The sequence below is a fragment of the Apis laboriosa genome, unplaced genomic scaffold (assembly GCF_014066325.1).
Source record: "Apis laboriosa isolate Shangri-la unplaced genomic scaffold, ASM1406632v1 scaffold40_cov151, whole genome shotgun sequence".
In the NCBI taxonomy this organism is placed as follows: Eukaryota; Metazoa; Arthropoda; class Insecta; order Hymenoptera; family Apidae; genus Apis; species Apis laboriosa.
This window is the reverse complement of record NW_025223180.1, coordinates 138,320-166,215: the sequence shown is the minus strand read 5'-3', so window position 1 is coordinate 166,215 and position 27,896 is coordinate 138,320. Positions and strand designations below refer to the sequence as shown.

Genomic DNA, 27,896 nt, shown 5'->3' with positions numbered 1-27,896 from the left:
TTCTCTTTTCATTAAACTTTGCCAGGTCAAGGTTAATTTGTATTTTTATGTTTACCATTTAACGTTTTTCCTTCCTCAATGGTTAGTTTCTAACTGATCGTTCATCATGAAGGAAGTCGGGATCTGTAGAGTCAATAAGGGTGAGTTTATTTTATGCGTATATATATATATATATATATATGTAGGTATAAATTTCCTATTACGCAAAACGTAATATTTTATATGTTCCGTGTTTCTGTTTTCTTTTTAAATAATTCTCATTTCCATTTTTAAAAAATGAAAATATTTATAAAAAATTATTAGAATATCTTGAAACATTTAACTTTGAACTATTTTGAAGCAGTCATAAATGTGTATATAAACGTAATAATAATGGAAATAGGAGAATCTAAATCGAACATTTAAGATGATTTTAGATCGGGATTTAAAATTTTCATTTCAACTGTTCAAGTGAAAATTTGAAAGAAAAAAAAAAATATAACGTTATTCTTCATCAAAAGTGTAAAATTATAAAGACTTTTTTCTGAATGAGTTATTTATAAAATGAACGTGTAAAAATAGCGATGAATATTATTATATAGTTAATTATTAAATAGTTTGAACTGAAATAGAATAATTCGATCGATTTTATTTCGGTTATCGTAGAATTCATAAGCATGGAAGAAGGACTTGTCGAGAATGGGAAAACTTCATGCATGAAATATATTGAAACGAACAATACTTTAAAACGAATAATAGAATGCGTGAAATTAATTCTCTTATTGGAAATATTGTTCTGCATTGGATGGGGTTGTTACACAATGTGGGAAAATTGTCATATCGAATCGATGGAAGTCAACGCCATAAATAATATTCCAAAAACAGAATTGGAAAATCTATTTAGTTTTACGCGTGATAAATATATAATAAACGAGACTGAACAACTCAATAAATCGAACGATATTTCAACGAAAAATATCTTAAAACTGACGGAAATTTCAAACATCGATAACGAAACCGATGCGAATATCAATGCAGCGGAAGATAATTTGCAAAACGTGGAAGATGGCTTATTGGTAATAAATAACGATAAGAAGAGCGTATTAGAAGATGAATCTTTCGTTGCGATCGAGAATGATAATTTAAATTCAACGGAAAAGGAATTTAAAGAAAATTTAAAAATCGACGAATCGACAAAATATGATAAAGATTCATCGGATTCGTGGACGTACGAATCGTCGGAAAGAAGCGAGAAAGAAATACGACACGACGCACAAAGGAATTTAGAAATTTATTCGATTTTCTCGTTGATCTTTGAAAATGCTATGAGAAATATATCGGTCTCGGACAATTCTACTACCGAGGACAATCACAAGTTGCAAGATTTTAAGGTATCTATCGAATGGTTGAACAAAGAATTTACAGACGAAAATAGAGAAATTTTTACATCGGAATCGCACATGGATGTTGATAATACGGGAGAAAAGTCGGAAGAAAGGATAATTTTCGTCGAAAATCCTAACGATAACAAAGATGTAAATCAAAACGAAACGAACGATGAATGGGATCGACAACAAATAGTTTCCGATATAATGGAAAGCGACTATGATGATACGAACGAAGAAAAAAATAGTTCGGATAGTATAAATATTTCAGATTTATCCAATTATCATATATATCTTCCGGATTATATATATAATATATATTAGATTATCAACACGTAAAAAAGATTTTCACCGAGATTTAAATATTCCCTTGTAAAAAAGATAGATGATTTCGGTAGGTATCTTTATGGACACATTTTATAAACATTATAAAAATTGAAAATTATAATATATCTTTTATTATGTAATTATAGATTGAGAACACCTAGAAATATTCTTATTACGTCTGTATAAATAAAGACCATATGGAGATACATCTGGACGACAAAGAAGAAAAATACGACCGTTAAACATCGTACTTGGTGTATGTAAATACGAAAAGATGAATTTAATTATAAATATATAACTTTAAAATTATCGAGAATACATAAAGCAGTGAGCAATAAATATGAAATGAAGAAAGAATAACTTGTACGGTTATTATTATTGTATGTATTTACGACTATACTGCGAATGAAATCTTTTTTCATTTGTAACGAAGAATCATCTTTCCGATGAAAAATTATTTCCGTTAAAAAATTTCTATAAGATACAGGCGATATTTTTATGCCATGTATTTTTCTATTATACGCATACGTTATTAAGAATTATTATATATCGTGTTGTAAAAAAATGATTACGATTTTAAGGAATCATTGATAAAAAAATAAAACGATAGGTACAATTAAAAGAACATCAAAAAAGATTTGAAAAAAGCGATCGAATATTAACTTATTTCCATTCGTATTTTATAATTGATCATGTAATTCAAATAATTTATTATATGCACAATAAAATATTGTAAAAAAAAAAAGAAATATTTATTTCTTCAATATGGAGTCAGTATGGATTAATTTTATTTATCCTATATATGTATCATACTTTGAACATATTTATAAAGATTACAAGCGAAGATTGACAAACTCGTGTCATAGAAAAATTAATGCATCATTGGCACTGCGCATGGGCCTTGAACTTATTTATGCTAATATATAACGATTTACACTATATAGTGTGATAACGTTTCCATTCGTCAACTAATACTAACTAATAGGCAATTACAATTAGTCGGTCTGTGATTATAAACTCGTGAAGTAGGTCACTCTTACCATGTTTTCAAAGAAGATTTTTATCAGAGAACGCACATAACCCTTATAACTTTTTACGATATGCTATAAATTGAATAGCTACTTTTGCCAGGGATATCTAAATTCGCCCATTAAATAATTCCCATTTTCTTAATTTTTTATTATACGATCATAACGAGTTTCTAACTTATTCGTTCTAATAAGTATGTTACAAAATAATAATGATAGTTACGGAAATAAAATATCTAATAAATATTTTGAAAAAAATTAGACAACAAAACAATTTATAAATTAAATAAAATTTAAATTATAAATTAATTAGATTTCGAGTATTATATTAGTATTATATTATATAGTATTATATTAACAAGGCTTGGAAATTATAGTTCGTTAATGATTTTGCTATTTTTATAAATTTCAAAGGTTAACATATTCTTTAAAACGCGATATGCGACAGCTAGAGGCATGCGAGAACCCGAAAATGTTGAATCGAAAACGCGCGAAGAATTCATCTCAGGATCAGCTTCTTCAAAATACCTTCTCGTGATTATTCTTTTAATTTTGTGGACGAGTGTAGTCCCAAAATCTTATTCAATTCATCAAATTTCTGATATTTTCAAAAATCTCAAAGTTCTCTTTGAAATCCCGAAATATTCGAACTACGAGATACTTTCTAAACTTTTTTCCAAATTCGTTGCAAGTATCGAGTTTCCAATATTTTCGACTTTTCGCGTATCTCTACTAACGAATAAAAGAGTAGAGTTTTGTACATTTGTACAAGGAAGAGGCTTTTTAGTTGACTTCAAAATAATGAATCATGCTTGTGCTACTAAAATAATGAAATTTTTGAAACGACAATTATAATTGCAATTGAAAAGAAATTTTGTTCGATAAAAAGTTAAAAAATAATAACTGTCTATCGTATTTGTTACTGTTAGTTATTTAGTTTCATTCATGCTGTAAGTTAATACGCAATAATTATTTCACTTTTTTATTTTGATAAATATCCGAACTTGAAAGATAATTCCATCAAATTTTAATATACGTGTATTAGTATCATTAATACAACGATATAAATTAGATTGAAATCAATTTTCTTATACATGTCCAAATAGGTAGTAGGTAATTGTTATTTTAAAACCGTACATGTTCAATAAGACGAACGAACGAAGCACGTGAATATTCACGATCTACTTTCCTTAATTTCTTTTTCTTTCCTCGAACGGACGAGAAAAATCCTACTGTTACGAAATCTTCGTGATATGTCGACAGTTTGTTTGTAATTGATGCGTCAAGCTAATACGATAAACCTAGCGTGCAGGAAGATACTCTTCTGTAAATTTAAACTATAATATAGTGGAAACAACGATATAAATTTCTCAGCTTTCGTATACGTGTTTTTACGTGATTATATTTGTACATCAATCTTATCGATGTACGTATTCATACAATTATAAATTATGTATGTAAACGAGTCGAGTATAATTGTATGTAAAGAAAACAAAATGCTTCATCATTTCGAATAAATTTTATAAAGTTTATAATTTTATTAACTATTTAAACGACAATTACATATCGGATTTAATGCATAAAGATTACGCAGAAAATTTTAAAATTTTCACGTACACGATTGTTGAAGTAAAATTTCCGAAATTCTTTGCGAACGAGCAATTCATCAACACGTGTTTCATGAATTTATCAAATTGGCAAACTGGGCGAGATACTCGGGTACTCATTTCAAGTCGAAATGTTGGTACCTTATTTCTAGTAAAAAAGTTTAAATGCATTATAAATCGATACGATAAACATGAAAGACGATCATTGTGACGAGATAACAACGCGTACGCAAAAAGCAAAAGCACGTTCTTCGAAAATTACTTCATAAAATATTGGTAAATTAATTACGTGTTCAAACATATATGATACATATATGTTTTTATTAACAGGTTTTTAACAACTTTTTAATTATTAAATATATCGCATATTTTAAACGTAATTTAATCATATTTTTTCAAAAATTAGTTCTCTATCTAAATAATTTGTATTCGGTGAAACTTGATTTTCCAATAGATAGCAGAGTTGTTTGACCGTTAAAGTTTCGTGACTATGTAAAACGAAACACGATTTTTCGTGCACGAGTTATTTGGAATAGCGATGAACTTTGTGATTTTTTTTCCCGTTCATCATGTACAGTTTGATTAAATTAAACTTTATTATAGATTATTCGAATAATATTTGTCAAATACAATAAATTATTCTATCCATTAGTTTTGTAATAAAGATATATTATTTTCCGTTTTGGAAAAAGAAAAAAAGAAGACGTATCAATTACGTGAGTTTTATATAAAATGATTTCACGGTTACTGGAATTACATATCATTTTGATCAGAGAAATTCGACGAAAAATTCGACGATTTAGCTGGAAAAAATTTAATCGAAACGATATCGACTGGACACAGCATTGGAAAAATAATACGAAATCAGTTTTTGAAAAATATTATTAAATTTTTAAGCTTATTTATTCGAAGATAACAACGAAAAAAATACGTATAAAAGATAAATTCGTTACTTTAAACTAACTCTTGAATATTTTGCATTTATTACCTAATCTTGATTGAAACATCGAATATAAAATTATGATGACAATATTAAAAATATTTTTCACAAATACGTACAAATGTAACAATGTAAATATTTTAAGGGATAAAGCTATTTTGAAGGAATGATGATGAGATTAGATTTACAATGGCTAAGAAAGTAGTTTTATTCGCTTAAGAAATTAATAAATCGATATCGAATTGTATTTAATTTTAATCAGATTTTAATTTAATTGCTCTTTCTCGTATGAATGATGATATACATTTAAAAGTATCTTTTAAATATAGAAATGTAGGAAATATTTGTAAAAAAAAATATTTTTATTCAAAAAATTGTACGATATAATTGTTTCGCAAAAGCGTGAAAATAAAATATGGCGTGACAATGTTAAAGTTAAGATACTTTGTTCCAGCACGGAACTGTTTTTTCCGAGCAGAACTCCTACTACGATCGAAACTTAAAGCAACTGTTTTAAACAGTGTTCGAACTCTTTCTTCGAGGAGGTGGTAAGCAACTACGTTTTGGTGTAGAATACTTTCTGCTTTGGTGGCAGCACATAGGATACACAGGGTGGGGGTGTACTAAAGGCTTAAAAGGCTCTCCAACGTCCTTGTAACACGCAGTTCTAGAATAGAACATAATAGTATTCCCTTCAAATAAAAATTAGTGCAAATTTTTCTTCGGCATCTTCTAGATTAGTATTTAATCGCTTGTAACGTTACCGATAATCATATTATTAATTTAAATATTAATATAAATATAGTGCAAATACATCGAAATATATAATATAAAAACTCGTGAGAAGAAACTTTTTCTTTGCAACGCAAAGAAAATCGGGATTGATACTTTTTGAAATGAAGAAAAGCGAGTGATTTTCATTTCGAAATTTTATCGCTTAATTTTATATCTGGATACAGTGATCGATGAATCAACTGTGCGGTTAATCTCTTCCGATCTTCACCGATTTTAAATATATATCGTAGTTGGCAACAAGTAGAAAATGAAGAAGACGAGAAGTTTTCAAATGTTTGCAACGTTTCTTTTATTGGTGTTCTTCGTATCGCCATCTTCTACTTGGGCCCTTACGACTTTCGGCAAAACCAACCCTCAAACCTCGAATCAAAATTCTCATCCATCGCCTACACCAGGTTTGTCCGATTCCTATTTTCAAAAGTTCGTCACATCGTGTCCGTAATTTACGATCTTCGGGTTTCGGATTCATTGATCGTTATTAATTTTTATCACGCGTTCTCGTATTATCGAATAAAACAAGATTATGCGACAACAAATTTTGATTAATGCTGACGATCACGTAAATTTAGTTGGAAGAGCTCGGGAATGTAAGTTGGAGTCTGATTGCGCTGGAATTCAAAATACGACATGTATAGCGGATCCTCGAGACGGAAGGACACGTTGCCTTTGCGGAGATTATTCCGCACCTCTTAACGGCGCGTGTATTAACAAATTCAAAGGTAATAATTTTAAATATAATTTTAACAACATTTTTATGCCAAATATATATAATTTAAATAGTTATATTTATATATAAATTTCGATATATCGATCGAAGATTGAGTATCGGAGTGTATTTGGAAAAAATATCGAATATAATCTTTATTTTTGAAGAAACAAATTGAACAGAACATAAGAAACTGTACTATCATTTGCATATGCTCTCGTGTTCTATTGCAATATGTATTGGTACCAGCACTGTGGTTATTTATGCAAATTGAAAACCTTTGTGAATATCATTGCAGTTTACCATATACACCACTACCAATTTGATTTTACTTACATACGCAACATTCGTTATTTAACAGTGCAAACATGAAAATAGGCACATCACTTTTAAAAATGCAAATATAGTTAAATATTCTCGTCAATTGAAAAAACAAAAATAATTTGAAAATTTTGATTACTTAAGTTAAAAATAATTGATATAATTCTGTTAAGAATTTTAGACGATATCAGATAAAATTGTCACGTAATTTTGTTACAAAGGTTAAAAATTGATCGATGTTGAGAATATTATGTATTATATTTGTGTGAAATTGCGTGTTACCATCGAGTTAAAACGCGTTGAGCTTTTATGGCAATTTGATACGGTATATTTGGTATATAACGATGTATATATATATATTAAGAACAGATATAAATTTGATTTTAACCGGCAAGCATACAAGATTTGATTTCCAAAATAATAATATTATATAAAACATAAAAGATAATTTTATCTAATATGCGTATGTAATTTGTACAATAACTTTTTTAATAATTTAAATAAAAATTTTAAATTTAATTATATTTGTAAAAGCTTGTAAAATTAAATTTGAAATGACATTTGTATATTTTTTTCTTTGATAAAGAAGAAGTGAAAATTTTAATCTTCGAATTGTTTTCGTCGTATTCTTAAAGTATTTTATATTAAAAAAATATATTTCTGTTGTAGCGTTACATTTTTCATGTAACAATGATTCTGAATGCATTAATGGGGCACATTGCGTACAACTAAACGTTACCTTGGGAAAACGCTGCTATTGTCAAGAAGGATATTATGAAGAAAATCCTTTAGTTTGCAGTGGTATGTCATTTTTTTGTTTGATTTTTTATTGCAACCAAGTTCTAAATTTATCTTTTAATTTTTTTATATAATAATTTTTTTTTTAATATAAATAAATTTAAATAAGTTTAAATACACAAGTATATCATATATGTGAATAGAAGTTTTTAATTACGATTTAAATATTTTTTTCACAGGTGGTATATCTGTTCTTGCATTTCACACGCTATATCTCTTAATTAGTTTAATTATTGTAAAACGTAATTTTAGTTTTATATAAATCATTTACAATTGAAATATATTATTTTAAATGAATGTAAAAAAATTGTATTAATTTTAAAATTACGTATGGTAAATTTTCAATCATCAAAAAATATGATATTGTACAAAAAAAAAAAATATATGTTTGGTATATTTACGCGAAGATACGTATTTTAATTATCATTTTAAAAATATTAAGAAAGCATATGCTCGAGCTATGCGCAAAAAATATAATTCGATAGCTTTTCATATTTTCTATATCTCCAAATTCTAATCAATTACCAAAAATATCTATAATCTAATTTGTCTAATTTTTTCAAACTTGCAATTTTTTTTATTTCATAATAATGTGATTTCTTTTGTAATGTATAAATAATTGCAATTTATACTGCTCTATATGATAAAAAAACTGTAAAAAAAAAAACTGAAAATTAGTATATTTGTTCTAGATAATTTTAAATTATATATTTTATTCTACAGCAAAGAATTTAATGTACCGTCAAATTGTCTATTCTGAAACTGACGTAATTAAAATGTTACTTCGTAATTCATATACGAATATAAATATTATATATAACGAAACTTTTACGAATAATTTTCTTTTAAAATATTGTAATAGGATCTTGTAAAATATTTCCGTACACTTTATCGTAATTTTAATCTGTAATTTATATTATACATTTTATTATTGATTCTTATGTTTCTAAATATTTATATGAATTATAATATTTACGACTTTACAATAAGTAATAGATCATTATAAAATAATAGAAAATCCATAAAACATCTATTCTAGATCTGTTCAATATATTTCAAATATTATAAATAATATTATAAAGAATTTTAAAATCCATATTTCAAATTTTATCAATCAATTTCCAATTATAGTAAAAAAATATTAATTTAAAAAATTAATGAAATTTTATAAAATATTAAAATATGCATATTATAATTCTATACAATTTCATTTGAACTGAAAATTATATTAGAAACTTTTACAATGTACATAATTATATATATAATTATATCATACTTGTTATGTTATTTAGATTATTGTTGTTATATCAATTATTTTTTCTTTTTTTGTTTATCAATATTTGTATCTGTAACTCTTATAAAATTGAAATTATAAAATACATGTAAAATTTTAATATCATTTTGATTTTGATACTATTTATTATAGTTAGCATTATAGTTTTATCAAGTAGAATAAAATATGTATGATTTTTTGAATTTTCAATTTAGCAAGCTTTATAAATTGAAATTGTCTATTCGTTTAGCAAATATATATATATATATAGCATAATGTAACTAGATATAGATATAGATATACATATATATATATAAAATTTGAACATGCCAATAAATGCCTTAAATACAAACGATTATATGAAATAAATTATAATTTATGTTAATGAGAATTTTTTAAAACATGATTTAACAACATTTATTTTGATTATAATGCATAATATTTTATAATATTTGTAAATTGATAATAGTATAATTTTTAACTTATTTTTATTTTTGAACTATATTATGTAAACGTATTATTAATATAAATATATTATGCACGAATAAACTTTTCCGTATTCTAAATACATATACTATATATTTATTATATATTATGTATATTTCTTAATATTAATTATAGATTATACATAAGTCAATTATTAAAAGGAAAGTAAAGAGAAAACTTCATACATATATTTTGTTAATCGAATCTTTTATTATTTCTTTTGTAAAACTAATTGCGTTACAGTGTTTCCGCTCTGTCCACCAAAAATAAATGTATCTGCGGGAAGCACGTGTAAGATATCAAAATCTAAAATATTATAGTTATATTAGTTAGTATTAATGTTATAACAAATATTATTACTAATAAAAATGAATTAAAATAATATATCATATAATAAACATGAATCAATATCAAAATTTGTAGTATGTACAATGTTCTAAATAATAAATTATTCAAAAAAACGCTATTTATTTCTGCACAATATATTTAATAATATTAAATATAATCGAAACATTTTTTTAATTATACGAAAATTTTTATATAAAAAATTTCAAATGTTTTCAATTATATTTTTCAATATATGTAACTTACAATCTTGAAAATGTTTTTGTATTTCTTCTTTAGTCCAATTACATGAAGTTAAAACTAAGTAACCAGAGGGTAATAGAATTTTGTATACATTTTCTATGTATTTTTGTCGTTTCGATGCTGGATCTTCCGGATTTAAACTGATGGCATCATAAGTTCCTTTATCGTGTATTAATTTAAAGTCTGTCGGTAAATTCAAATCTTGAGAATTTAGAATATCGCAAACCTTTAATTCAATATGCGACACATTATTTTCCTTCGATACTTCATGAGCTAAATCAACTGCTTTTTGCGAATAATCTATACCCATCAATTTTTCAAAACCTTGTTTTGCAAGTTCAATCAATGTCATTCCATTTCCACATCCTATGTCAATTATTTTATCATTTTTATTAAGTTTTAATTGCGTATTAATCCAACTGAAATATTAAATATATAAAATATTTTTTAACAAAGAATGTATTCATATATTTATAAAAAAAAGTATTTATATATGTTCACAAAATAAATCGTACCACGTTAATATTATATAACAATTAATAAATTATTAAATATTTTATATAAGATTTTATTAAAATTATTACAAATATTTGTTATATAAAAATGAATTTAAACAAATTTATTTATTTGATTTGAAATATATAATTTGAAGACATTACCTTCTCGGTAACCTCAAGATCATAATAACTAAAATTTACGAAAGATAGCACCACTAGTTTATGTGCAAGTTGCTTGTGTTATACACATCTATCTTTCGCGTTGTTACATAAATTTTTCGCGTATTATCCGAATAACTTACCGTATGACTTTTAGTGTATTGCTTTTACCAAACCATATTTCGCCTATATCTCCGTATTCCCTAAAATTATCAAGTTCTTCCGAGTAAATCCTTTCCCAACTAAAACATAATCGTGTTATAAAGTAATGCTTATCGAGTGTTTCATATTTACGAATACGGTACGTATTACTTACTAATCAAGTGTACCTAAATCCGATGGTCCGAGTTCTTCAATATTTTGATCTGTCATAATTTTATTTTAATTATATTTGAAGATTATAATTGAATTGTTGTGTTATTTATTAAATATATTAAATTTTAGCTTCCTGGTGTATTTTTATTAAATCACTTATTTATACTAAAAATGCCTTTCGAAAATTTTAACACTTGATGCGAAAAGTGTAATCACATCATACGTATGAAACGTTATTAAACTGGCGTAGCGTAACCTCACTTTTGAACCTAACCTATATACATTTGATATATTACATATATTCACTGTATAAGCGTGATTGTGCAGTAATTGTAGTAGCTAAAGTATTTGATATATACTATTATATTCGTTATTTTTTCCAAAAAGTGTTAATTATTGTTAAATATGTTCGGTAGATTGATAAATACACTCCAAATTGGTAAGTAAAAAAATATACTTAATATATTTTATACTTATTATATATATATAGATTTTACAAATATAGAAAAATAGATTTAAAATATAGTTATAGTTTTAATAGTAAACACAGCATATATAAATCATTACAATAATATAAAAAAATATAAAGTCATTTAATAACATTTAATTTATTAATTTTTTTTTGTATAAGATACATTTGATTGTTAAATTTTTACTTTTAGTATTTATATTTTTATCTTAAAAATGCTAAATATATCTTTGTATCCTATTGTTTAGGAAGACAATGTACAAATTTGTCCATTTTATCTTATCGTCATTTCGTTACCACAGTATTTTTAAACCAAATGAATAATATTAAACCAAAGACAGGAATCTTAATGTTAAATATGGGTGGTCCTAGTAAAATTGAAGAGGTGCATGAATATTTATTACGTATAATGACAGATCGTGATATGATTCAACTACCATTTCAAAGGTTTAATTATAAGTTTTAATAATTTATAGAAATCTATTTAGCATTAGATCAAAATTCTATTAGACAATATATATTACAGTCGACTAGGACCTTGGATAGCAAAGTCTCGTACACCTAAAGTACAAAAAAAATATGAAGAAATTGGAGGTAAATCTCCTATTTTAGAATGGACAAATAAACAAGGCAAACTTTTGTGTGAAAAATTGGATAAAATTTCACCAAAAACAGCACCTCATAAACATTATGTTGCATTCCGTTATGCTAATCCTCTTACTGAGAATACACTTCAAAAGATAGAAGAGTAAGGATATTGATTTATTATTGAATAAAAATGAATTTTTAATATAAATATACAATGTAATTGTATATTAATATAAAATGTAACAAATGATCTTTGTTTGAAGAATATGTACATATTTTTATTTTAGAGATGGTGTTGAACATACAATAATTTTTTCTCAATATCCACAATATTGTTGTGCTACAAGTGGATCAAGTTTTATTGAAATATATAAGTATTATAAAAACAGGTAGTTAATTTTAAACTTTTTTTATAATTTTAACACAATAAATAGATTCATATTTACTTATATATATTTATATTCTTAAATGAATGAATATTCTATTAATTTGTATTTTTTTGTTTTTTTAGTATAAAATTTATATAAGTTTAAATTTTCTAATTTATTTGAAAAAATTAATGAAATAATATGAATTATTAAAAATAATTTTTATAATTTTTATATTCTCTAATACAAAAATGTACAAGAATATAAGTATATAACTTTTATTTCAAATAGGATTATTATTCCATAATCTATATCAAAGTGACAGCATATTTCAATAAGACTTATAAGTATTTATTTTTAAAAAATTGATTTCTTTTATACAATTTCTTTAATACATAATTATATTAAATCTTTATTTTTTAAGTCATAAGAATTTTATATTTTATTGACTTTTAAATGATTATTTAATGATAATTTATCTGTATTATGATGTTTGATAACATATTTTGGGCTTTGAATTGATTAATATCGCTATTTCAAAATGTATATACAAAAAAAACTAAACAATGACAATTTTACAAATTTAAAACATTTGTAAACATAGTCATTCATGTAACTTATATTTTGGTCACTGATATTTTGAAAAGAGGTCATATAATTTTTTCTTATCCACATACTATCTAGATCTCTTACAATAAAATATTTCTTTGTATTGTATTTATTATTTCTTTTGTTTTAATTTTTTTTTTTTTAATATTTAAACAAAAGAAATAATATATTTTTTTAATATTTTAATAAATATCTCAATAATTAATCATTTTAATTTTTGAAAAAAAAAATAAAAAATTTTCGATTTTTACGATTTGAATGAAATTATTATTATAATTAAATATTTTATAATTAATTATAATTAATTATTTTAATAATACGAAATAACTCAAAAACATTATAACAATATAACTCAAACATTATAACGTCTCAAGGACATTCATTTTAGATCTCATCTCTTAACATTTTATCTAGATTTTTTAAAAATATTTTACAATGATTAATGATAGAATTACGTTTTATAAAATGTCTGGTACAAAATATTCGAATTTTTATATCGAGAACTTGGAATTCTTGATGAAAGATCTGAGCTTTTTTAGAGTATGTATTACTCTAGATTAAAATACACTCCTCCTTAAATGTATTCATCATTTCCCTCTATCCTGTCCGCTAAGGATTATACTTGAGAGAGAAAATGAGGAAATCAGTTGCCGAAAACCTTTTTTCAGCGACTGTAAAAATAAAGATTATAAAGAATATATGCGTCAGTATATTTTAATTTAAAAAAATCGAGAAACTTGTCCAATATTCTTATAATAATTTTATTATATTATTATTTTAGAAATCCTTTTTCTCAAATCTTTTATAGTATTTTGGTAATAAATGAAAAATGTTAAAAAAATTTGCTGTCATTTTATCATCGCAAACTTTAGTTTATAATTATTCTAATTTAATTTTTTTAATTATATTTGAAACATTGAGATTAAAATGAAAATAAAATAATAATAGTTTTGCTTAGCCCAAAAATGCTATTACACTGCATTCATAATTTACAGACAATTACCTTCTAACATGAAATGGAGTGTAATAGATAGATGGGCAACGCATCCATTATTCATAGAGACAATTACAGAAAGAATTAAGGAAGAATTAGTTCTATTTCCCGACGATATAAGAAGCAATGTTATAATTTTATTTTCAGCTCATTCGCTACCATTGAAGGTTACGTATTAGTACGAAAAATAAATTAATATTTTAATATTAACACGATGATTGTTTCGTATTGTATTTTAGGCTGTATCTAGGGGGGATGCTTATGCATCTGAAGTAGCAGGTACAGTTGCTTTAGTAATGGAAAAGTTACGATATTGTAACCCATACAAACTAGTATGGCAATCAAAGGTATAGACATCTATCGATAAAATGGAAAAAAAAAGTCAATGAAATTATTTTGCATATTTTATTTTCTAAAAAACAGTTTTCTAAATCTTTTTTTCATTACGCGTTAATATTAATTTAATTCCGAATTAAAATTTCTGATTTAATAGATTTTAGATTTTAGAAAAATGCATATCTTTTTTTATTTTTAAATATATAAATATTACGTTATATTAAATATATCGTTTTCTAATTTTTGTACGTTGTGCAGTATATTAATGTGTTGTATTTAGGTTGGCCCAGTATCTTGGTTGGAACCTTTTACCGATGATGCCATAAAAGCTTATGTAAAGCAAGGGAAAAAACATTTTATATTAGTACCAGTAGCATTTGTTAACGAACATATTGAAACTCTTCATGAATTAGATATCGAATATTGTAAAGAATTAGCAGAAGAAGTAAGTGTCGTGTTATATAATCCGTAAATAATTACGAAGAAAAATTTTTTATCTTTTTTTATCTTTAGCTCGGCATTGATAAAATAAGGAGAACTGCTGCTCCTAATGATCATCCTACATTTATAAATGCTTTGGCAGATATTGTAGTTTCTCATCTTAAATCAAATAATTCTCTAAGTCCCATGTTCTTGACACGTTGTCCTCATTGTGTTAGTGGCAATTGTGCAGAAAGCAAAAAGTGGTATGCACAAATATGTAGAAATTAAAACAAGGATACACTGTAAAAAATTTATGCATATTATTTATTTACAACAGATAGATATTTTTTATAATATAAACGAAAAATATCTACTTTTGTGATTCATTTTGTATGATATAACGTGTTTTAAATAAAACATTCTTATTTCTTTATGAATGAGTGTTGATTTTTTTTTTCCTATTACACACTTATTTTAATTATAAAAATTATCACGTTTCACATTTTAATATTTTAATTATTATTATTTTTTTATCATTAACATTATATTTAAATTTATTTTATAAATTATGTATTTGAATTTCTCGTTTAATCGACATATAAAAATATCATATTAATTTTTGTATGAAATTACATTGTAAAAATGATACAAAATGTAAGGAAATATAATACTTCATGATAAATAAATAAATAAACACATGATGAAATTTTTAAATTACAATCTAATGAGATATCATTATACTCTGCTATAAAAAATTAAAACCGCTAAAAAAATGATATAAATACTGTTAAAAAGAAATATAGGAGAGAATGATAATTTGATAACATTTATGAGAGTAACCGTTCGATTTCTTTACAGGTTACTCCCGAGGGGGTTATCGCGGCGACAGCAGAGAGCGTCTGCCGCGCTCTAGGTATCGAACGTGAGTGGCGCGGTGCTGGGTACCGCGACGCTTATATAAATGCGCGAAGTCGGCAAGAGCGCTCAGTATGTGTCATGCTTTGCGAGCGCGAGCGTCGTCCGTGATGGCGGCTCGAGTGCGGTTGAAGATGCAATGCGGCACCGTCGTATTGCTACTCGTTGTCATCATCGTGGTGTGTGGTGTGGATTTTGTGTGTGGAATGTTCGAGCATCGTCACTGCAATCATCAGCATCCTCGGGCACACGAGGTAACCGTTACAAAAGAACTATTCTCCTCTTTCTCTTTCTCTTTCTCTTTCTCTTTCTCTTTCTCTTCTCACTCACTCTTACTCTCTTTCACCTTTGTTGTCCGCATTCGCTTTCCAGACGCACACCAACCAAGCAACTGGATTGCTAGTGCTACTTCCCTTTTATCATTTCTTCTCACCGATATTCACCGTCCTCTTTTCTTTCCTTTCATTCGTTCCATAATTTTTTCTTTTTTATTTCATTAAATTGGAGTTACTTTTCGTTTCTGTGGGGATGAAATCGCGTGATTTCAACGAAACGTGCGTTTCACGTGTCACGTGCTCATGCTGTCTTTCTTACACACTTGTATCTCGCGTGCGTTCCACTTTACCTTGAACCAATAAGCATTGAGTCTCCAACTCCAACTCTCTACTATTCGCTAGATTGATTACAGCTTTAAATGTTACGTATTATCTTATTGTTAAATATTTCTATCTATGTCGTTGTATCTTTGATATTTCTTTTATGCGTATGTTTTTTATACGATTTTTAATACGATAAACGTTCGTTTTAAAAAGTTCAAGGTCTCGATGCTGGGAGTAGTCGTCGTTATCGATATTTTTCTCATGTGTATGCATATAAATTTATATCGGATGTAAAAATGTGCAAATATATGTGATTATTGACTTTTGTAATGCTAACTTATTTCCGAAGTGATTTCTTTTAATATCATTTTTGACGAATTTAAATGTATCGTGGTGAAGTGTTCCTTATAATATGTGTACTTACCGTAGAACTGTGATTTTAATCGTGTGAAGAGAAAGATATTCGTGAACTTGTTTTCATACATCAGTGAACCACGTGTTTTGAGAACGAACACGTGCCCTTGTCTTTAATCGTACGAGTTTTTACCATTTACGCTCCGTTTCGCTTCTACGTAAGTGATTGCATTTTTTATTTTATCAAAGTTTCATCGATATTTTTTAAATCAATGCAATTAATTTTTATCTTTAGAAAAGAATCAAATATTTGAAAAATCTGCTTTATTTTCATTAGTTATAATAAACTTTTCAATATTTGTATTGTAATTCGTGTCTATAAAAAAATTAAAATCAACATGAGAAAAATCGTGAAATTTAAGGAATTAATGAAACAAATAATAATAACGATATTAGCAATGCGACAGAAATATTATATTATAATTATAAGAAAGAAAAAATATAATAATATATATATATTCTATTTCTTATAATCGTCAGATTCTTATTTGCATAATTGATCGGTCAATTCTTCTTCCTCATATCAATATTTATTAATTTTATTCAATAATTCTACAAAATGATCATCATATGCATCTACATGATAACATTAAATTATTCTTTTTGAAAATATTTGAATTCTTGCTTTAAATTTTTTTAAACAATAAATCGTTTCCAAAATATTTAAATAATCTACTTTATACTCGATATATATTTACGTTGCATATATGTGTTATATCCGTATAAATATCAAATATAATTATAACAAACGATAAGACGAATAATAGTAACGCGTTCGTATCGTTAACCAAAAATTGCTTTTGTAGGGACTCGAAAAGTTTCAGTCCTTTGGTAGACGAATGAAAATAAATGGTCGACTGCTTCGCGCGAAACATTCTTTCGTCTTTTTCTTTCTGTCTCCCTCTCGTCATTCGTCTTTTCTTTCTTTTTAAGCCTGCTTTTTATCCGCTCAACTTTTGCGCCTCTAGGGATCGCACGAATTGCATAGCCATGCATATTCGAAACTTTTCTACGGCTTTCTGCCGGTACGCTAACTTCAACCCTTCCTTTCGTTAATAAAGAACGGTCCATTTGGGATACGCTATCGTTCCTAAAAATAAACCGCAATTTTTCATTTTTCTATAATTTACATCCAACATATTTTTATTATTTACTGTCAAATTAGAAATTCATTTTTATTCCGCGATATCTTTATCTATTATATAATCTGTATTGAAATTAAAAGAAAAATATTGATAAAACAAAAAATTTATTCTACTATATATATACACGGAACTAAGATATTTATATTATATTTTATTTCACTTTGTAACACTTTCAAAAAAAATACCTATTTACATCAAAGAATATAAGCCAAATTCAAATAATCATTCCACAGCGTCTCTGTCTTCTTTAATAACTTCTTGATTGCATAAGTGGTACTACGTGATACGTATAGTAAAAGTACGTGATATGTATAGTAAAAAATAGACGTACGTTTCGAGTTTAAAAGTATTTAAATTATTTCGTTATAAGATAGTTTTAAAATAATTTTTTCATTCTTCAAAACTTTTTTATTTTAGAGAGGCTATCTTAGAGATTAATTTACGAGAAATTACGAATCTCTATATCCGTATATTTGTATTATCAATTTTATTTCCAAAGATATTATTTATGGTACATAACTTATTACATTTGATAATTTATTGTTTGATCAAATATCATTGACCAACTAAGAGACAATTAATCAGTGATGTTATACATTTAATAGATATATACGTATAGATTTTCATAACACGGTTGATTAAATTTTTGTATTTGTCATATTTATTCGTGTGCAGATATCGATCAAATAAAATTATTAACGAAGGATGCGGCCAATCAATAGCACGGTATCGGCATTCGTTTGCATCGTCGCGCAAAGCAAGCGTTTATCGGTTCATTATGAGTTTAATTATCAAATGAATTTCATGCAAAAAATTGATATATTATAGAAGATACAAATGATATCCACGATTGTATTTGATTTCTTAACAACATTATATATTGATATTTTTGTTCTTTCTGAAAAAAAAAAACATTGCCGATAATCAAATCAATAATTGCAAGAAATCTCGATTATCGCGATGCTTCCACTCGAATTCTTGTTCGCTTATTCACAAGTTTGTCATAGTTTTCACTGAAAACGTTCCGAATTAATCACAAGGGATTGTTTGAACAGACAATGGTAGTCATAGTAAACTCGAAGCGGATTGAATAGAGTCCAGAGGAGAGGACCAGGAAGGTTTCGTCGAGCAATGCCACTGTACTAATTAGTGGCACGTTGTCCTAGACAAATGCAACATTCCATCTTTACATCTTCGTGATGTAATTATAAATACTAAATAAATATACACGTTTCGTTTCGTTTCCATTCATTTAACGATTTAATATATTATTCTACGTAAATTTATCGAACAGAAGAAAATCCAATTTAACCTACTATATTAGACGAACGAGTTAATTTTTGTATCAATCGTGAAAATTGATCGGTTTCGTTCGTAGGAATATTTATCGATCGAAAAGACGAATTTGCCTATTATTATCTAACGGTAACTTTGCGATCGGATAAACACTCGTAAAAGTTTTATTCGTCGTGTTTAGCGCGTTACAAAATTGATTCAGGTATTGGAAAAGGAATGCTTTATTCGCTCACGAACGAAGCGCGAAAGATTTTCGAAGGTAGATCGTACACGATCAAAGAAAATTCGAAGCGAAGTGGTCATAGATGTAAACCAATTTGGTTTGGCTTTACGTCAGTCTCGTTCTTTGCTAAAAGTTTCTCGGTATACGGGGCGGAAGACTCGGTGTAAGCGGCGTACAATGAACGAACAGGCTTTCGATTCAAATATATCTACTTATTTACGTACGTATGTATGTATATGGTGACATTTACACATTCTTTTTCTAAATTAAAAATCACGTTATATCTATACAGTTTATATCCGAACATTTATATACACGACGATATTTATGAAAAGTTGGTTTTAAAAAAAACAATAATTATTACTATTATTATTATCACGTGGGAGCGGCAAACACGGGAGTGAAAAATGTGGAAAAAGAATGGAATTTGCTTGGCGCTCTAATACAAGTAAATTTAATATAGATAAGTCGTTGGGGAAGGAAAATCACGGTCTGGAGAAAGAGAAATGCCGCGAAGTAAATGTGAAAAATATTATCCTTATAGCGAGGAACGACGGTAAATCTACGTGATTCGAAGGACTGCGAAGGTAAATTACATTTGATCGAGGAAAATGTAAGATTGAAAAGAAAGGAAATATCGAAATAGTAATTGTAACGAAAAATGAAAATATTAAAAATTCAAATATAAGATTGTTTTCAAAGATTGAGAAATTGTTACGATACATAGATAAAGAGAAATAAAACGATTTGGTCGAGAGAGAGAAAGAGAGAGAGAGAGAGAGAGAGAGAGAGAGAGAGAGAGAGAGAGAGATGGAAGATATAAATGGAATTTAAACGTGAAAATACAGTGTAGAAAGCGTTAAAACGACCTGATCTGTCCTGCAAAACTGTTGGCGCGGTTGATTGTATTTTAATCATTCGAAGTATAAATAGCGAATCGATTCGGAAAGCTAGATATACGAATCAATTAAATGCAAATTATCGTGATATCGATGTCGCATAGTACGATTGTGGAATATTGTAGAGAATAGAGATCCAAATAGAGAGAGAGAGAGAGGGAGGGAGGGAGGGACAGAGAAGAGAAATTAAAACGCAAAATGGCTCATTTGGCTCGAGGTTTTAAACGTATCAATATTTATGAACAAATGGTTGGGCAGTTACGGGAAAGCGAATATTTGTACGGTAGAACGGATTTGCTGGATTTGTACGGGACGAAAATAATGGTAATCCTTGCATCCTGGTCCGGCTTTCCGTTAATTCGACTGTAACGTACGATCGATCCAGATCGAAATCGAAATCGAAATCAGAACCAAACCTATTGCAATCCGATCGCTCCCCTTTTCGCAAATATTTGCGCGCGATCGTACCTTCGGGTGCGAGCACTCGAATTAAACTATTAATTATTCCGCTACCGGCTAAACTTACAAGGAGGATGAATCTCAACCGATCAAAAAAAAAAAAAAAAAATTATCATTCCGGTAATAATCTTCTTTAATTATGTAATCTTGATAAATATTTTAACACGATTATTTTCATCCAAGTTTTTTTTTCTTTTTTTTTTTCTTTTACTCGAGTCGCGCAAACTTTACTCGAACAAAACGTGCGTTTGTTCTCTCAATTCGCTTCGTCGAAACGTGAAAACAAATAAGATAAGTAATGATTTTCTCAATTGGAAATATATTATATCATATCCGAAAATTTTATCCAATTGAAAAATGTCCAGTTTATTTTGATTTATTTCAATTCCGAGAAGGAGTTTATCGATGAATTAATTAATTATTATTATATCGATTGCTTTAAAAAAATTCAATTTAATTTCACCGCTCGTTTATACGAATAACGTAATAACAGGTATGTTATCGATATTACACCATCTCCAATACCTCCGTATGGTAATTAAAATTGAAAGTTTGATCATAAAGGAGATAAAAGCGATGATCAATTTCGATCGACGTTTCTTCACCCGATTTCTCATCGTTACCTCGCCACTTTTTCTTTTTTTTTTTTTCGTAATTCATTTCCGAACGATTCGAATTAGGATTCGAGACGATCAAAATTGCACATCGTATACGTGTTGTATTCGTTCGTATAATAATAAGTACACCGATCTTTTGTCAATTTTCTCAATTGCGAAATATATAAATAAATAAAAGCAACGTACACCGACGTGAGATTGTTCTCTTGTTCGGACATTTCGGCGGAATGGCAAAATCTATCCGAATTTACCAAGCTTCGAGCTATTTCGTTCTGGAACGTGCTTATCGATCATGATCGATGGCAAGACTATCCGCGTTCCAATGGTAGAGTATCGAAAAGAAAGATAGGAAGAAGACGTGTGCTACTTGATTTTACAACTCGACAAGTTGTCCGCGAAACTTTCCATCGATTCGAGTTTATCGGTTCTCGTCCAAATGAAATTTCCTATGCTAAACTTATTCTATTCGAGAGGAGAAGAAGAAAATACGATACGGAATACGATATAAAAGGCGTAGAAATACGTACGAGAGGTTTAAAAGGAGGAGAGAAATTGGAAAGATGAGAATACGAAAAGTTTAATATTAATTTAACGCGACGATATTTGTGGTGTGGCGCGTCGCGTCTCGAAAGAGGAGCGGAAGACACGCTAATAGAGAAGCGAGGCGGCGATCCGAATCGGTCGCGATAGCAACTACCTTTGGAAATCTAGGTGGGCGGATAGGTGGTGGCGGAAGGTTACTAGGTACTAGTGGATACATAGGTAGAACTGGAGGGCACGAACCGGCGTGAATTCGAGATTCGGAATTCGGAATCGATCGGTTGGGGACGGCCGTTCGCTCGTCTAATCAGATCCTGTTTGTAGGCGGGCCACGATCAAACCCTCCAGCCTGGAAAATCGAAGGATCCCAGGCTATACGTATATATCCGACGACTCGCGTGCGCTTACCGAACAAAAGGACGCACCTTCCTCGTCTCCTTTCGTCATCAAAATTTTTCCTTTTCTCGTCCTTTCCTTCCTAAATCTTCTTCCAATTTTGCTTCGATCCTTAATCACACTTGGATAAATAACTCGTAAATCGTAACTCGCGTGTAAAAGATCAAAAGTAATTGCACAAACTTTCACGCCTATTATCGTTTACGATTATGACGAAATAAATTTACAAGACGAAACGGCATATCAATCTGTTTTTAACGAGACTCGCTCCTAAGTATTCGTATGCGCGATAATTGCGACAGCACGTCCGTCGCGTGAATTCTCGATGCGGTTAGCTTAGGCAAACTGTTTTCAAGGAGAATCACATACCGATAGTTCGTCAACCCAGTGGCTTACATACAACTAATTTTAAATCGAAGCATTGTATTCGAGGTCATTCGCGCGTTCCACGCTATGAAACGTGAATTCTCTCATCGTGAATTTTACTTCCATTGAATTAATTTTTATCTTTTCTCACCTTTTCCACACCTTTTCCACACCTTTTACATATATAGGAAACATTACGACACAATTTACTATGCAGTTTAACGCAATTGTTTTTTCTTATCCGTAATTATTATCATACGTTCGAACAGTAATATATCTTGAATAAAATTTTATATCTCGAGTTAGTTATTTCACTTTTTCTCCGTTCTTAACTTGTTTTATTATACGAAAAATTGTTGGTGAAGGAACTAGCGGAGAAAATGGAGGAAACGATTATGGTTAAATTATTAGAAAAGATCCCAATTTTCCTTTGTATCTCTTTATGGAATCATAAAAAAAAAAAAAAAAAAAAAATGAAAAGTCTTACTTTCTTAATTTATCTTTTGACGAGAGTTTCTTCTTTTTTCCTCGTACATCGCCGCCACTGCTTCGCGATAAAATTTATTACGTGAGATATTTACCGTTTATTCTCTCGATAGGTAGAAATCGGTTTCCTTTGTGTTTTCAATTGAATAGATTCGCTTCTTCGCGTAAAGGAAATATCTACCAACGATCGTCCCCGTTTTCATTCGGTTTCTCCTTCTTCGGCCAATCAAGATTCCAAGTGACGAAGTACTCTCCCAAAGTCACCCACACGATCGAAATTGAACGCTTAATCTTAACGACGTATCTGACGTTCTCGCTATCTTTCTTCTTCCTCGTAGAGAAAACTCTACCATCTCACAGGTAATGGATGATTTTTTTTTTTTTTTCTTTCAAATAATAATTTTTATCGTACGAATATCTCTCCATGATCTTTTCGCCAAATTTTTACTCGTACCTTTTAATCGCGTCCTAAAAGAAACGATGAGAGATAGTAAATAAAAACGCGACAATGCTCTACTTTTAAACTCTTTCAAAGAAATTTTTCGAACTGTACGAGTCTTCGTGGCACGATTGTCCAATGATATTTAACGCTTAACGTGAATTGTGTCACGATAAAACGATCGTGCGTCAAATATTACGTAGATTTCATTGCTCTAATAAAATCTAAGAAAAAAATGTGTATATACTTTATCGTTCTTATTCTTGCTTTTTTCATCTTTTTTCCGAATAAATTTTAAAATGTAATTTAAAATATTGTTTTTTTTCTTTTTACTATACTATATTATCTATATTATTTATACTATTCTATAAATTAATTATGTAAAATTAACGAAAAATAATGTTAGCAAAATAATTTATGTTATTTTTTATTCGAATTTTGCCAATTCGATCAAATGGAATAACGTAGAAAATAATGGAACGAATAGGCGATTAATTATGTAAATACTCGGGTTAGAATAATTGTAATAAAAGCGATTGGCTTTCAAGCGGTGGAATTGTTGGCGTTCTACTCTCGAGTTAGCCAATAAAGAAGATAAACATTGCGAGCAATCTAGAATGGTAATCGGAGATATCTCTTTCAAGAGCAATGCAATGGATATCTCGTGGAATCCTCTCACAGAGCTTCTTACGGTGGAACAATACCGGAATGGATGTGTGTAATTCTATTAAAACGCTTTTCTTTATATTTTAACTGTATTCATTATTCGAAAAAATCTTTAATAATCATATTTTAACGTTTTGCGCGTAAATAATAAATATATATATATATATATTTATCAAGCAATAAGTAACAAAAACTTCTTTATGCGTGTTTAAAATAACAGAGCCATTGATCTTCCGGTTATCAGTTTTAAAGAATCGTTTTTATCGTACAATTGACAAATCGATCGAAGCACGGTGTTGTATTTCAAAAATAATAAAATCGTAAAATATAAATAGTAAAGAGTAAATTTATGAAACGTCACTTTTTTTTTTTTTTTTTTTTTTTTTTTTTAAGAAATTTACATATGCATATATCATACCTCGGGATATTTTTTATTTTTCTTTTTTTCTCTCGTTTCTCTCGAACAATCTTCAAACCTGAAACACAGCTTCTAATCACAATTTTGACAACGTTATTGCGTTTTGCTTTAAGGTAAATTACTTTTCCTCGAAAGAGTACAGTTTTCGATTATAATCAAACGATAACGTGACTTCCATTCGAACGATCGTATACGTGAAAGCGTCGCTCGAGAAAGTTAACGACCTCTGTTCCGGTATGTCATCAGCGCTGTATAAACTGTTTGATGTACGTTCACAGATGTTAATCCGTGAATCTCCGCGTTGAAAATTATCAAGAGCACCTGATACTCGGTTAATAATCGAATCTCGTTTCGAACCTAATTAATATTTGTTTCCTCGATATTGCGTTATAATTTAATTTAATTTAATTTAATTTTTTTTTATCGTTTATTAATTTCGAAACAATTTTTCCTGATATATTTGCAAAAGAGAAATATAACGTCGTTATATTGCCAACATTAAATCGATTCGTTTTCGGTATCTTATTTATTTACACGATCGATATTTCTTTGTCCGCTACGATTCAATGCAATTGAACGACAAAATATTAATTTTGTTTACCTTAATTCATACTTTATTAAAGTAAATATTTGGATATTGTACGATGTGGTGAAAATACCGCGATAAAATGAATCGTGGGACACTTGTAAAGGAATGACTCGGAAATCATCTCGTGGATAATCTTTTTTTGTTTCTGCTTTATGGAAACGGTAATGCAGATATCGACAATAGTACAATATTTACTATGATTGATTATACAAAAGCAAATAACAGTGTCGCGATATTTGTAAATCGATAAGAGATAATAGTTACAAGCTATTAATAAATAAAAAACATAATTACTTACAAATACATATAAAGTACATGATCTTTCTCATAAATCTTAAGATTACCACTTTGTATATCAAGTATATTTTATCCTTAAATTATAGTTACGAAATTTATATAGTTTCATAAATTATTCCGTCTAAATAATTCTACAAATAGATGTAAATCCTTGCATATACATGTATATACACATGTACATCGGTATATGGAAATGTACGAGCAGAACGTTATAAGCAATGTTAATAGAGACTCACCAGAGAGACTTACAGATAAGCTAAATAAGCATCGTATTTAGCTTCTACGGTATAAGCATCAAGTGTTATTAGTATTGTGCAATGCCAGTCCCATCATCCAGTATCTGTAAACCCGATATTTGCTTCTGTTCTACTCGCTATTGTACCAACTCTTACCGCTGTATCTCTATGCCTCCCACTCGATAAACAATCTTTCGATTTGGATACGCGCGCAACAGGAGCTCAAGCTTCTATGTTCCGATTCTATGGTGTATTATTTTCTATGGTATTGGAAAAAAATAATTAAACGAAAAGTATCATTTGCGCTAAGAATTAGTGCGTGGAATTTCTTTTCCATGACGTTCATTTAATAAAAGTATCGTACAAAAAGTTATTTTTCAATTCATAGTTCTCGTTGTTCGTATCTTTTTTGACCATCGAAGAATCGGAAGGAAAATTTTGCGTCATTGACATTTTCCATCGACGTAAAAACTTGTTTTCTCTCGATAAATAGACAAGGAAATTAGGGAATTAGGAAATTAGAATAGGAATATGTAATAATTTCATATATTACAAATAACTTTTATCTCTTTTACGCAATGTATCTTTTATTATTTTTAAATTTTCTCCGTGATTATTTTAAATATAACGCATCAAGTTACATCGATCATTGATTGATCCAGTTATCCGAAAAATCGTAGAGTTGCGCATTAATAACGATAGCTATAGCGATTATTTTTCGTAGAAAGAGAGAGAATCGCTCAAAGTCATGCAAAAGTTAAATTCATAACAAAAAATAAAGTGTCGGACAAAATCAGTCCATAATGGTTCAACTTACAAGATTATACGTTTCGTTGAACCAGTTTTCTGTGCGAAACTTTAGTCATAACATGTGTACATATACTTTCTCGCACGAATAGTCTCACCACACGATGCACATATACGTGTAGAGAGAAGAATGTATGGTCGTGCGTTATGAAAAAGTCATTTTTGCCCGATTCCATCTCGAGCTCTCTACGTCGCATGCCTGTATGTATGCCTTGTACGTGTATACATGCGTGTATACACCAGCCTACCTACTCGTAGATGCGCGTCCGTAGTGGAATCGATGCATACAGTTTTCTGCATATTTCTGCGGCTAGATACAGGTATCTTTGAATTCCACGAGCAACGAGCCGAGAGCACCACGGATTCAACCATAAATTTCGATTTCCATCACGACAGTAGACCGTATTTCGATTCTGCTTGACGACCTATGTTCGTGATAACGTAATGTACACGCACGTAACGTACGTTCATAACTATTACCGCCTCCACCGGATAATTTACTCGTAATCGAGAATTAACCGTGTTACTCGAATAATTATCGACAAAAATTTTACTCTCATTCTCGAAGAAAATATACCTAAGATTCCCAAATATTTCTTTATTTTATTCCGTATTACGTGTATCCGTTTATTTAATACGTCAATTTAATAAAAAACTCAACTATATCTCGCGGAAACAACAAAAACGATTTAACGAAATGCTATTTCGAGTTGCGTCTTTCTCTTTATCTATTTTTTCCCGATTAAAGAAACCAACTATTGACGAGATTAAAAATACAACTTGAATAAACTTGGAGAGTTTATTCGATTGTCTGTAATTGTTTTTAACCACAAATATTCGAGGAAAAAAGAATTTTATTGCTACTTTCGCTGCTTACAAAACGATTTATTTTCTCTTTGCGCATATTGCAAAATTCGATCGATGAGGAAATTAATCGATGTTGGTACATTCGTCGTTTAATTTTTTATTTACACACGATGCAAATGATTTAATCGTCGATCATTGATCGACGCACCGACGAATCTGGCAATTTGTTTCTCTGGAGAGGAAAAATGGCGCAGCGACGACGATTTAACGGTATCGTCGAACGTCGGTATT

General features: G+C 28.6%; 5 protein-coding genes across 9 annotated transcripts in view; 4 read left to right on the top strand and 1 right to left on the bottom strand.

The window, feature by feature from the left end:
• Positions 1-36: 36 nt before the first annotated feature.
• On the top strand, positions 37-2,436 carry LOC122715844 (myb-like protein X). The gene is made up of 3 exons (XM_043938365.1): positions 37-140; positions 646-1,758; positions 1,838-2,436. The coding sequence occupies exons 1-2, from the start codon at positions 107-109 to the stop codon at positions 1,686-1,688; spliced, it is 1,077 nt and encodes a 358-aa protein (XP_043794300.1). The 5' UTR covers positions 37-106; the 3' UTR covers positions 1,689-1,758; positions 1,838-2,436.
• Positions 2,437-5,753: 3,317 nt separating this feature from the next.
• On the top strand, positions 5,754-8,405 carry LOC122715865. The gene is made up of 4 exons (XM_043938400.1): positions 5,754-6,456; positions 6,631-6,780; positions 7,758-7,889; positions 8,066-8,405. Exons 1-4 carry the CDS (start codon positions 6,309-6,311, stop codon positions 8,146-8,148), a joined length of 513 nt encoding a protein of 170 aa, XP_043794335.1. The 5' UTR covers positions 5,754-6,308; the 3' UTR covers positions 8,149-8,405.
• A 1,171-nt stretch (positions 8,406-9,576) lies between these two features.
• LOC122715920 (EEF1A lysine methyltransferase 2) lies at positions 9,577-11,343 on the bottom strand. Its single transcript, XM_043938516.1, has 4 exons — positions 11,206-11,343; positions 11,033-11,131; positions 10,237-10,652; positions 9,577-9,951 (listed from the first exon to the last, which is right to left on the bottom strand). The coding sequence occupies exons 1-4, from the start codon at positions 11,259-11,261 to the stop codon at positions 9,857-9,859; spliced, it is 666 nt and encodes a 221-aa protein (XP_043794451.1). The 5' UTR covers positions 11,262-11,343; the 3' UTR covers positions 9,577-9,856.
• LOC122715919 (ferrochelatase, mitochondrial) lies at positions 11,087-15,418 on the top strand. Of its 2 annotated transcripts, XM_043938515.1 has the most exons (9): positions 11,087-11,190; positions 11,621-11,643; positions 11,922-12,120; positions 12,200-12,421; positions 12,549-12,650; positions 14,234-14,399; positions 14,472-14,579; positions 14,849-15,013; positions 15,082-15,418. In XM_043938515.1, exons 3-9 carry the CDS (start codon positions 11,990-11,992, stop codon positions 15,277-15,279), a joined length of 1,092 nt encoding a protein of 363 aa, XP_043794450.1. In that variant the 5' UTR covers positions 11,087-11,190; positions 11,621-11,643; positions 11,922-11,989; the 3' UTR covers positions 15,280-15,418. The 2 variants fall into 2 exon arrangements, with proteins under 2 accessions (XP_043794450.1, XP_043794449.1); XM_043938514.1 differs by lacking the exon at positions 11,087-11,190 and having other exon boundaries at positions 11,504-11,643.
• A 460-nt stretch (positions 15,419-15,878) lies between these two features.
• LOC122715916 (leishmanolysin-like peptidase) overlaps positions 15,879-27,896 on the top strand; it is an 83,573-nt gene continuing 71,555 nt past the window's right edge. Inside the window, exon 1 of one of the 4 annotated variants that reach the window (XM_043938505.1) lies at positions 15,879-16,160. In XM_043938505.1, the coding sequence (XP_043794440.1) occupies positions 15,981-16,160 (180 nt within the window). In that variant the 5' untranslated portion in view covers positions 15,879-15,980. The remainder of the gene's footprint in view (positions 16,161-27,896) is intronic. The other 3 variants (XM_043938506.1, XM_043938504.1, XM_043938507.1) reach the window with 3 other exon arrangements.